The sequence below is a fragment of the Zingiber officinale genome, chromosome 9B (genome assembly GCF_018446385.1).
Source record: "Zingiber officinale cultivar Zhangliang chromosome 9B, Zo_v1.1, whole genome shotgun sequence".
In the NCBI taxonomy this organism is placed as follows: domain Eukaryota; kingdom Viridiplantae; phylum Streptophyta; class Magnoliopsida; order Zingiberales; family Zingiberaceae; genus Zingiber; species Zingiber officinale.
Genome location: NC_056003.1, coordinates 10,489,251 through 10,502,061, shown reverse-complemented (window position 1 = coordinate 10,502,061; position 12,811 = coordinate 10,489,251). Strand labels below are relative to the sequence as shown.

Genomic DNA, 12,811 nt, shown 5'->3' with positions numbered 1-12,811 from the left:
CAACCTCGAAAGAAGTTTTTTATTTTTAGGTTTGGTATATTCATTTTTTTAACATTCATTTCACAGCAAACACACTATATTAACAACCAACCCCTGAATTTTCAATATATAACAAAGCCAACATCAATAATATCGCTATTTCAATTCTAAAATATAAATAAAAGGGTATACACTCTCACCCAATAATTTCCACAACCAAGGAGGCCATAGATGTACAATTACATCCAATCCCTAAATACCCAATTTAACAAAGCCAACATCAATAATCTCACCATTCCAAGCCTAAAATAGAAATAAAAGCGAGAGATACTACCTAATACTTTTCTTAACAAGAAAACAATAGATAAGATTACGATGATGGAGAAACATTGAACCAATCAGATATGAATAAATAACAGGTATTAGATCGTAAATAATCGTTCAACGATACAAGGGAGGAAAACGCTCACCGCATCCTTAGTCCTTACCCCCAAGCTGATTGTGATCGTTTGCACTGCGATCCAAAAGGCCAACGGATCAGTTCCAAATGTGGAAATGGGAGTAGCAAAGGGGGCTTCGCCGACGTCGGGATCCCACCCGCTCGAGAGGAGGTGGGTCGGAGTGACGAGGAGACAGGAGTGAGAGAGAAAAAGTGGGAACAAAAGACTAGGGTTTCCGTAGGGAAATAACGATTCCTCCGTCCTGCGGCGGTGGCTTGGGCAGCTCACCGTGCAGTGCCGCTCCGGAGGGGAACGTCACGAGACGAGGAAGAGGGGATAAGTGAGGGAGAGGAAGAGTAAGGGAGAAGGGGAGGGCAAAGGATGCACCGGAGAGAGGAGAAGAGGTTCTCCGGTTACCAGCGGCCCTGATGGGCGTCTCGCGCGTGCGGAGGCCGGGGCGGGGGCATCGGGAAGTGAGGAGTGGAAGAGGGGGCAGGCTCGGGGGTGGGCAGAGGACGGGGAAACTGGAAAGGTTTAAATGATCTCATGAAATTTTACTAATCTAAATAAACCACACGACTTAAATAAGTCCATCCCAAATTCACGGAGAATATAATATTTTGAAGATGGTATTTGCTGTTTTTTTTTTTAAAGATCCGATTAAATAATTAATCTATTTTTTATTTTATCTATATCTATATATAATATGAAGAAAAATTATTGTTTAGAGAATATAATAGGTATAAATATGGGGATGGATATACAATCCAATGCATATAAGAATGAGAATGAAAATGAAAAATCTAATGGGGAGGAGGATGAGATGGATACTAAAATGGCAATCAGAAATTTAGTCAAAATTATTGTGAGTTTGGAGTTGGAGAATAGAATAGAAATTGCTTCCCTTCTATTAAATTTGTAGGGGTGTAATCGAGTCGAGCTGAGCCGAATTCTTAAATGTTTGAGCTTGATTTGTTTATAATCAAATCGAGCTCGAGCTTTATTTAGCAATTATATTCATAGCTCACGAGCTTTTATCGAGACTAAACGAGTTTAATAAATATAAATTATAAATTTAAATATTCATTAAAAACTAAATTATATATTTAGAGAAAACTATAATATTCATATTAAAATTTATAATTTTATTCTAATAAATAAATTAAATATATTTGTTTATATTTTTCATAAGTAGAGTGTATCAAAACTATTATTATTTTTATTTAAAAATTGATTCATGAGCTTAACGAACGTGTTCACGAGCTAATGAACCGAGTATTGTGAAGCTTGAGCTTGACTTGTTTATCTTAATGAGCCTAATTAAACGAACTCAAACGAGCTTTTATCGAATCGAACTTTAAATAGCTCACTAACAGTTTGGTTCATTTACCTCCCTATAAATTTGAATGGACAAAAAGATCTTTAAAATTGATTTGCAGATAAATAAATTCTAAATTTATATTAAGATTTATTTTTTACACTCTCCATTCTTGTGCATTATCCTTTCTTGCGTAGCTTCCAAAGAAAACGGGCAGTAAAGTCCGGGGTTGATTTGGAGCCCCAAAACTGTCGCATGGCAGCCGCCGCTTTCATCGCCTGGCCCTCTTCTCCGGTCGCCGCCGTCTCTTTTTCTTTCTCTCTACGCTTGCTCAGATAGCAGTCAAACGAGCCTTCGCCACTGAACCCAATCTGTTCTCCCTTCTCCAGAATTATACGCGGTCGTTCCCAGGAATCAGGGCGCGAATTTCCCGAGGGGGTGCTAGCGGACCGATCACGGCGGCGATGTCCACCATGTGCAGCGGAGGCGGGCGGAGAATGCCCCACGTGCTCACTGTCGCCGGATCCGATTCTGGTGCTGGAGCCGGGATCCAGGCAGACATCAAGGCCTGCGGGGCGCTCGGCGCCTACTGTTCATCAGTCGTTACCGCCGTCACCGCGCAGAACACTGTCGGCGTTCAGGTCTGAGATCTTATGAGTGTGTTTACTTGAACGGAAATAGGAGGGGAAAGAAATGGATTGGAACGAATTGTCAATTTTTCCAATTTAGTTTTGTTGGAAGGAACTAAGACGAGAACCGGAGGAAATTTAATTCAATCTAATTCTTTTCCTGTCCAAATCAGACGAAAGTAGTGGGAAAAGAAGTTTACGACGTTTCTAATACCTAGAAAATTTACTATTTTCTCCAGGTAAACAATAGAAATGAATAGAAAGTAGGCCCTGTTTTTCCTCAGTTGAGCCACTTGCTTTCCTATATCCACCCTTTCAATTTTTTTTTCCCATTAGGTATTAGATTTTTGTCAATTGATTTATGGCTGATGATTCTGCTATAGTGTGGCCTAGCGCTAGTGGACCCATTTAGTCTTGTTAGTTTGCTTCTTTGATCATCCCTTATGATGAATAAATAAATCCTAATTTTAAGGGGTTTAGCCACACTTTGAAGCAATTACTTTATATCTTGTATCAATATTTGCACATTTAAATCAATTCCACCTCAAAACTACCAAAGCTAGAGCCAAGCTACGATGAAAAAGGCGGGTTATGCTATGACTATCCAATTAACGGTAAAAAATGTCTAAAACCTCATGGTCTTATATAATGGATCTTGATCATATTTTTTGCAAGACTAGGTTGTTATTCTAGTGGTATGCCCTTACATAAAGGTCAACGAAGGAGGACTAAGATCCATCTATCCAACCCCAAATAGTTGCTACAAACATGGCTTGATGACAGTAAATAGGTTGCACCGAAAATAGTGGGGCTTTGTTCATTGTTGCTATTCTTGCAATAAGTGGCGAGTTTCATTTTTTTTTAATGCAATTAACGTCTGTATGCATTGAGCTAGATAAATATCAAATCTTGATAAGATTGACATGAATTTTATTGGGTTAATTCTGGAAACTTATTTCTTCTCCTATAGACTTTGCGTGTTCCTATCAGTTTTATATTACTGTCAACGATTATGGTTTTGTATAATTCTTGTGCTTCATTAGTTGCATATCAACTATTCACCTCTGCTCAAGAACCTTATTGGCTGTGTCACTAATTAGGGTGTCCATCCCATACCTGAGGAGTTTGTTGAGGAACAGTTGAGATCCGTACTTGAGGACATGGGGGTTGATGTGGTATGATATCGAGATGACTTTAGCTCCTAATTTATATATTGGATTAGACTATGTGATATTGATTTACATTAATATGATACAGTTATGGCTAATCTCCTATGACCAGATGTATAAGATATTTCTTTCAGGCTGATGTTTATCTACTACCTATGTTGCAATTTCATCAATTTGTTCTCACAAGTGCATTCAAGTGTTTTTGAGTTTCCTTTTTTATTATATTTATTTCTAAGGGACTGTAAAGATGTGTACTCAGATACTCACTTTCAGAAAGTATATGTTGGCTGATATAGAAGATTAATATTTCGATGTCAATGGAGATCATCTAGACTTCTCACTTCAGAGAAAGTTTACTTATACAATATGGCATTTTCATTAAGTTGGACCCATTCGAGTTCTAACTTAAATGGGTTCAGAAGCATGAATTGTAAAAACAAAAATTAAATGTCAAGTTTCAATATGTGTTTGTGCTTATTTGCTGCATCGAAAGGATTCCACCTTAACGTCATTAGCAGTGAACAAGAATATGTGTAATGTTAATCATATTTTGGATTGCTGTAATTAGTTTAATATGGAGTTGATCCATCATGGATTAAATTATAAGAATTCTTGTTTTATTGTGAGTGTACATTGAAGTGGTCGAAATAGAATGTCTTGTAGATCAAGTTTGTACGAGTTATGTCTATAATTTTTTATCATCAGTAGTTGGTAGTATCAGAAATTTGGAAAAATGATTGTTGGAAATTTTTTACTTCTGGTTGTTGTTGCTGCTTCATGTTGTGTATACACACTTTTATATGTTTAGAGAAGTAGAGAACTATTGTGTTTTTCTTGACATGATGAATTTATGGCATAGCATGGATCTGCTAATAACACTGCTATTCTTTGTGTTTGGATGTCTAGGTAAAAACAGGCATGCTTCCTTCTGTTGGGGTAGTAAAGGTTTTATGTCAGAGTCTCAAGAAGTTTCCAGTTCGAGGTAATGGCTAATAAGAAAACTGAACCTGCTTTATTGTACCATTGTTGACGTTGTTATGTTTTAGAAAAACAGCTTTAGTTGTTGATCCAGTCATGGTATCTACAAGTGGTGATGTGCTTGCAGAATCTTCTACACTGTCAGGATATCGGTATGTCATGCGATTCATTAGTTTATTAGTTTATCTGTATCTTGGGTTTTGCTGATCAATCAAATGCTTGTGTTTTTGAATTCAGGGATGAACTTTTTGCGATGGCTGATATTGTTACTCCTAATGTGAAAGAAGCATCAGCTTTACTTGGAGGTGTGCCTTTGAGAACAGTAGCTGATATGTATTCTGCAGCAAAATCAATACATAACTTAGGTCCTAAGTAAGTTTTTGATTCCATTTTAAGTACTTGATGTAAGCATAAATGACATTTGTTTCTCCATCCCCTGTTTATTTTGACCGTTGAACCTTTCATTTGCATGCTGGTGGTCTCTCAAGCATTATATTTTCCTTTTTTTTTAATTTGTTATACCTTGTGATCAAAATAAAGGGAACATTCTTGTGGTTTTTGTCAAATATTGGTTTTTGTTGATCTACCATATTGCTTTAGTCTTCATTGCATCGTCCATTATGCCTGAAACCTGATTCACGAATTATGGCCTACACTTTAGTTGGTACCTACAATTCACAGTCAGTAACCAGTGTAGCATTGGTAAATCATTGAAGGTGCTCCAAACACAGCAAAAGTAGATATTTATACAGCAGTTGGTTGCATTGCCTTCAAGTTATCTTTTAGGAAGTTATGGAGCTTTCAACAGGAAATTCTGCTGGCCAAAAAACAGAAACCTAGTAATATTGCTAATTGGTTTCTATATCATTGATCAATTAGTGTATAACTACTGTAGTATCATGTTTAGGGTATTAGAGTCTCCTCGGATGGGTCTAGTGGTTAGCGCATGAGGTGTTGCCACCATGAGGTCTGGGGTTCGAATCTCGACAAAGCCTAGGTAAATGTCTCCCTTATGTGCTAGTCACTATTCCAAAGGCTAATAGCCGTCCGTGATTTACCTCCTCCGTGTTGGCCCTGGGACGGGTTGGCGGGGGCGCTGGAGGGAGCATATTCGCCTTTTGCCACCATGTTTAGGGTATTAGAAGATTTCTTTTTCTTGACTGTACCTCCTAGTTGACTTGTGCGCTTATTCTACAAGTAATTGCTTGGATATAAGAGCTTTTTTTGTATGGGTGCTTGGCTAATTTTGAGCTTTTGCATTTTGAGGAAGTACAATTCTATCTCTGAGAATTTCTATAATTTATTCTCGTTCTTTGAAAAGAAATAAAAAAGTGCACAACTCTTCTTTATGATCCTTATAATGTATGACAAAGAAGAACCAACATTCCTAGAAATTGTCATTTTTCTCTCTCGTTTTGCTTATGTCTCAAGGACAAGTTGCTATTTGCAGAAATGTTCTTGTGAAAGGTGGTGATCTTCCAGGGTCTTCAGATGCAATTGACATATTCTTTGATGGTATTTGCCAACTTCATTTTGTCCTGACAACTTTTGTATTTTTTTTTTCAAGTTATTAATTTAGGGAGTTTTTCTTATGTTCTTCTAGGCAAAAAATACCATGAATTGCTCGGATCACGTGTGAAGACTCGTAACACCCATGGAACTGGATGCACACTTGCTTCATGCATAGCAGCAGAATTAGCTAAAGGTCTTCCAATGCTACGAGCTGTTCAGGTTTTTTTTTTTCAAAAATATATATTTACTGAAAAAACTTTTTTTTTCAGTTGATTGAAGTGTCACTCACCTTTAGGTTTATCTCATACTATCATAACATCACATGAATATTTGTTGTTGCTTTTCAGAATGCGAAGACCTTTGTTCAGTATGCACTGGATTATAGCAAAGATATTATAATTGGAAATGGACCTCAAGGACCATTGGATCACTTATTTAGTCTTGAGACTCATTCCTGCAATGCACGAGCAAGATCATTCAACGCAAGTGATTTGTTCTTATACGCAGTCACAGATTCTACAATGAATAGGAAATGGAACCGTTCCATTGTAGCTGCAGTAAAAGCATCCATCGAAGGGGGTGCCACAATTATTCAATTGAGGTATGATTTTTCCTTGAATTGAAAGCATGGTCTCTTACAGACTCCGTGAATTGTGTATCATCTTGTTTTGGGCAGTTTCTCAGCTTGATACTGCTAACTCATGTTTCAGAGAAAAGGAGGCTGAAACCTGTGAATTCGTTGAAGCAGCAACTGCTTGCATCCAGATATGCCGGTCTAGTGGTGTGCCACTATTGATCAATGACCGTATTGATGTTGCACTTGCTTGTGATGCTGATGGTGTCCATGTGGGGCAATCTGATATGCCAGCACGAATTGCTCGTAAAATTCTAGGGCCTGGGAAAATCATTGGTGTATCATGCAAGACCCCTGCCCAGGCAGAGCAGGCATGGGCTGATGGTGCCGATTATATTGGCTGTGGGGGGGTGTTTCCAACTGCAACCAAACAAAACAATACTACTGTGGGTTTGGATGGCTTGAAGTCTGTTTGTTTGGCTTCCAAGTTGCCAGTGGTTGCCATCGGTGGTATTGGAGTTGTGAATGCTCGTTCAGTGATGGAGATTGGTGCCCCGAACTTGAAAGGTGTAGCAGTTGTCTCTGCTCTATTTGATCGTGAGTGCATTTTGACTGAAGCTCGAAAACTCAGGTCGGTCTTGACTGATTCGGTATCTGAGGTTAAGACATTGGTTTGAGCCTTTCAAGATATATGTTCTCCCTCTACAGACGAAGTCACATGTTAATGTCAACGTCTGGTTGCTCTTTAGCTGATCCTTAATAACTAGGGTATACAGCTTCATGTTGTATGATTTTTAGTTACTTTTTCAGTTTCTTTCTCAGGTAATTAGAATATATTTTGGAGGCAGATATCAGAAAACTGCAGATAGCAACTGCAAAGCTTGAATTGAAATTGGATGGGGAGAAGAGATGGATTATACCCCTTTCAAACTTGGGTGTTTATATATTTCTGTGTTCATTAGGACACTTAACATCTATAGCGGTTGTGTACATGTGAGAGTGGAGATTAAACAAATCACTGAATGTTTATTTTGAAGTTCCGCTTTATAAACAGGAGACATAATTAAGGCACCTCATGATCTTGTTTGTCATTTGTTTTTTTTTGTAGTTGTGTTCCTACTTTCACCTTTATTTATCAGAATGTGCCTAAACGCTTAGGGCATCTCCAAATAAAAATAAAAATCTCTCTCTTCTCTCAACTATAGAAAAAAAAAACTCCCAACAATTGCCTTTTTACAAGATCCTACACTTAACAATTCATATATTTAAAAAAAAAAGTCTCCAACTACTTTTTAATAAGTCCAACTGTTATAAAATTATATTGTATTACAGTAAAGGATGATTGCTAGTCTGTCTCATGTTTATGTAAATTGAGGTAGTTTATAGTTAATTATCAAGTGGTCCAGGAGAATTTTTTTTAAAAAGATATATATCCGTTTAAAATTAATCCATGCTCTATTATAATAAATCTCATCCTTTAACCAAAATAATGGTGTAGCAGGAAAGGCCCGTCTTAATGAAAAACCTAAGTCAATATTTGAAACAACAACGATTTAAAAAAAAAAAAAAACTTATCCTCACCGTTGGTCACAAATTTTGATACGTTTTCGATTAAAAACACTTTTGAAAAAACTTGCACGTGTCCTTAGTTCTTATTATCCTGGGGGCATCTACGCTGTTTCAAAAGTTTTTTGTATGGAGAATTGTGCTAACAATATGTGACCCCTATGAGGATAGATTTTTTTTTTAAACCATTGTTTAGATTTCAAATATTGAACCAGATTTTTCATAAAGACAGCGGACCCTGAAGCCCCAAGTTTTTCCTTAAAACATAATATACCTGTCTGTTACAATACAATTTTATAGTAGTTAGATCCTGAATTGTTGAGTGTGAGACTATAAACAAATTATGGAGAGATTTTTTTATAATAGAGAAAAAGGTGAGATTTTTTATTTTGATATGGCGCTTACAAAAACACAGAAATTGTTCTGGCATTGAACATGCCCTTAATTACAACATCTTTCATGTGCTGTCGAGAGATACGGTGAACCGTGAGAGTTCAATTCTTATCATGGTTCATCGAAACGGACGTGAATCCGCATTACGGACGCTCCAACATGGGAACACCTCACGTCATTCTAAAATTCCAATAAATAATGTGGTTTACTTTGAAATGTCATTCTAGGAGATATAACGGCAAAAGAACGGATCAAAATAATCGGAACATGAAATAATTACCTCTAGATGAATCGAATAATAACATCGGAGGCGCTCTGATGTGGCCTAATCGAGTAACTCACGAGGCGGGCCGACAACACGAGAAGAAGACGGCAACGGTGGTTTAGGATTTAAGTGAGTGAGAGAAGACATATGATGCTAATAAAAATTTATAGCTTAGCACTGTGATTTTGATAAATAAAATTTAGTTTCTAAAAATATAATTATTTTAAAATATAATATAATAAAAGTTCATTTTAAAATTTGCACGTGGATGCTTCTTTGCATGGGAGACCCTCTAATTATTGAAAGTGTTTCTATGACGATTGGAGGCTCCTCCCATACAGAAAGGCGCTCACACGCGACATTGGAGACACCTCCCATACATAGAGACACCCACACAAATCACGCACGATATATTTATTAGAACCGGAACGATAGAGTTCACAACGATTAGCGTGACCATTCTGACGAACTATGATTCCTATACAATATATTCTTAAACATGTACTTGAACTATTAATAATATTGGCCGTTGAGTCATGAACATCTACGATTCCTAAATTTACCTTAGTGATTAATGAAAATTTATGTAAAATAAAATCGATCATCTTCAGAATTAATGAAATTGTAAAACATAAATATCTAAGGATGGTGTATTCAATATTAGATTTTTAATTATTTTTAATGACCTTTCTAGATGTTAAAAGTCTAGGTGTATTCAATCTAAACTTCATAAAAATTTAGTGATATCCAAATTAAATTTTTATAAAGTTTTAAAAAGTCATATGAAACTTGACTTTTTAAAACTCTATGAAAATCTTTTATTATAAAAACTTTCAATAGATTTTTATGAATTCTTTTAAAATTTTTTGAGTACAAACTTTAAATCCTTAGTAAACTTTAAAAAATAAAAGAAAAAGTAATTGATTCATCCTTGAGATTTCTATGTACTTTTAATCCAACACGTCTCTCTCTTTTCGCCCGTCGCCGCCTCTATTTTCCTTTCACTCTGTCTCTCGCAAGCAGGTGAACATCTATTGGTATTACACTATTTGACTTTATTGTTTTGATTCGTCTGAAAAAACTCATGACGCCTTGTATTTTTTTAAATCTAATGCTAGAATCATCTACTTTTGTCTGAGCATAAGCTACATTAATTATCATGTGATCACCGATTTGTACGTGTGTATTTTGTATATGAGCATATTTTGTTTGTAAAAATTGATTTTGATCGTGTTTTCGTTTTTTATTTTTCTTCACTTCATGTAGTAGATGCAATCAGTAGTCATTATTTGGTTGGAGTAGAAGTCCTGTAAAATTGGTTTACTGTCTTCTTATAACTCGTTGCACTTTATTATTAGTAATGTGGTTGTTTACATTGTAAAGTTGACAACATGTATTTTAAATCAATGCTAACGTCTTAAAAAGTTTTTTTCACCTTTATTTATCCAAAATAACTAAATCTATTGATGCAACGTTTATCTCAGTAAACTCACTTGTTTTGTAAGCTTTCTCTTCTCCGTTGTCTTATATAATATATGTAATGACATGTGATTTTAAATGATACATAACTTATTGCCTACTTGTTTTGTTGTCTATTACTTTTTTAGATTCTTATGTTTATGTATATATTTATAGTTGAACTAGATAATGAAACTACATCATCTTACCAAAATAATTTCATGATAATGATTACTTTGATTAATGATTTAATACTCTAGAACAACAATAAACAAATGTTAATACATGTTGAAATACAATAGTCGAAATAAATATCTCCATTATATGTAAATCACTATTTTAAAAGTTAATAATCATCCATAATTTACCTCCTCCGTGCTGGTCCTCGAAAAAGTTGACGAGGACGTTGAGGGATGAGCATAGTTATCTTTTGTCATCATGTTAAGATACAATAACAAATCGAATATGATGTGATGTTCATCATATTAACAATAATGAAACTTAAATTTTTTTTTCTTTTCTATAAAAAACTATTAAAAACATATCACAAATTCTCAATATTTTTTTATTATCTAGATATTTGATATTAATATAATGTATCATCAAAAAATATTGATTAATTAATATTTATGTTTAATTAAAATTTTAATTTCTATAAATTGAATATAATTCATTTGTATTTATTTATGCCTCCAAAAGAATATTAAAATATGTGAAATAAAAAAAAGACAAAAATGGTCAAAAATTTTACTTTTATTTCTTTTTTTTCCAATTTTTTTTTTTATAATTTTCAAATTAAAAAAACACATAAGAATATATTTGATGAAAGTGTTAGATAAAAATATTATTAAATTATAAAATCCATAAAATTAATAAAAAAACTATCAACTCTATAAAAATCCATCATTAAAAAAATCAATTAAATACCCCTAAATTATTTTAAAAACAAACAAAATCATTCTATAACAAAATTAAAACATCAATTATTAGGAACACCAATTATTAGGAGAACATCATCCATCTCCAAAATTAATTATGTATACATGAATTATTTTAAAAAAAATCTAAAGTCATTTTGTTGATACTAGATAAGTTATTTAGAGGTGCTCAAGAAATGAATATTTTCAAAAGGGCAATTGGTGTTAGCAACGAGCGGAAATTTTGCTAGAATAGTCGAGCTTAAAGTGGTTCAATCACCGGACCTCCAGGACCTTGGGCAAGCAACATATTACTTAATGAACATCCAAAACTCTCAAAATTTTTCAATTCGATCTAAAATCATTTATTACTGATTGAAATCTAACATTTTATTTATTTTCGAAGAGATATTTTCAAACTTTATTTAAAAAAAAATATTGATTAAATTTCATTTTCTTTTTTCCTTAAAATTAATGCTTGATCATAGAAATATATATATAATTCTTTTTGAAATGAACAGATGAACTATTATTAAATTTATAATTGGACAAAATCGAAATTATTTTTTGACAAAATAGTTCTCTTGATAGATCTAAAAACAATAAGAATTTAGACAAACAAAATGATACTTACCTACGTTGTATGCGTAAAGATTTTTTTTTTTCAAAGCAAAATAGGATCTTCATATTTTTATTAAAAGATTCATTGCACGAAACCCTTATCGTTTGATCTGTCCTCTTCTACAAAGAAATAAACACAAACAAACAAAAGAAAACGAGTTCAATCTCATCAAAGAGTGGCAATAAATCTAAATCGATGATAAAGGCGTAAAATCAAAAGGACGAGAAATCGGATGAGGCTCAGATAACAATGGGTAGAATATCTGGTGTCAGCACATGAGACTCTAAGTCTCATCGGCGTGGTGCATGACTTCATTCTTCATCATCGCCTGTTTGCGAAATGAAAATCACCCAATACAAGAAAGCATACGAACCTGATGAAAGAGAGTCGCCAAAGGAGGATGCACATGGGTAGGTACTCTTCAAGTTCCGCTCGACTACCGTATATATATAGAGGAATGAAGAGCTAAAACCCTAATTTACTTGGTAAAAATCAACGGGCTGGGCCGAGAGAGCTGGTAAAGCCCACAGAAAATTAAGGTACGAAATTAATCATTTTTTTAGAAAAATTGAGATTTTGTCTTTTATATTCTTTTTTTTAAATGCTCTTAAAATTTTAGATAGTACCTTTTAAAATTTACATTTTATCGCTAGATTAACTCCTTCCTACTCATATTGTTGTGATAATTTATAAATAAAATATTTTCGAAAAATAATGAAATTTATTTTTTTATTTATAGATATAGAAAAATAGTAGAAAGTAATTTTTTTTCCAAATATTAATTTATTTTTAAAATGGAAAGTGTATTTTCGTAATGCGTTGATAAATAAAAGCCTTGGGATAGTATTGAAGTCTTTTAAACCGACAAAAAGCCTTCAAAGATGTGAAAGCATATCAAAGAAAATAGAAGTTATGGGAACAATTTCACTTTGCCCTGAGAGTTTATCACCCGAATTGATACTGGATATTTACTTTTTCACATAATATCTGA

At 34.2% G+C, this 12,811-nt stretch overlaps 2 protein-coding genes and 1 non-coding gene across 6 annotated transcripts in view; 1 reads left to right on the top strand and 2 right to left on the bottom strand.

The window, feature by feature from the left end:
- The window catches only part of LOC122024266 (YTH domain-containing protein ECT4-like), a 29,121-nt gene extending 28,189 nt beyond the window's left edge, over nt 1–932 (bottom strand). For 2 of the 3 annotated variants that reach the window (XM_042582845.1, XM_042582847.1), the window contains exon 1: nt 450–932. The gene's annotated coding sequence lies outside the window, so the exon portion shown is untranslated. The remainder of the gene's footprint in view (nt 1–449) is intronic. The other variant, XM_042582846.1, reaches the window with a different exon arrangement.
- Nucleotides 933–1,907: 975 nt separating this feature from the next.
- Nucleotides 1,908–7,670, top strand: LOC122024293 (thiamine biosynthetic bifunctional enzyme TH1, chloroplastic-like). 2 transcript variants are annotated; one of them, XM_042582888.1, is made up of 10 exons: nt 1,908–2,031; nt 2,127–2,378; nt 3,467–3,541; nt 4,442–4,517; nt 4,590–4,665; nt 4,751–4,885; nt 5,964–6,028; nt 6,117–6,244; nt 6,373–6,626; nt 6,736–7,670. In XM_042582888.1, the coding sequence occupies exons 1-10, from the start codon at nt 1,993–1,995 to the stop codon at nt 7,274–7,276; spliced, it is 1,641 nt and encodes a 546-aa protein (XP_042438822.1). In that variant the 5' UTR covers nt 1,908–1,992; the 3' UTR covers nt 7,277–7,670. The 2 variants fall into 2 exon arrangements, with proteins under 2 accessions (XP_042438822.1, XP_042438823.1); XM_042582889.1 differs by lacking the exon at nt 3,467–3,541.
- A 4,385-nt stretch (nt 7,671–12,055) lies between these two features.
- On the bottom strand, nt 12,056–12,150 carry LOC122025983. The gene has a single exon (XR_006123971.1). It is a non-coding gene; the product is annotated as a small nucleolar RNA Z221/R21b (small nucleolar RNA).
- Nucleotides 12,151–12,811: the final 661 nt, after the last annotated feature.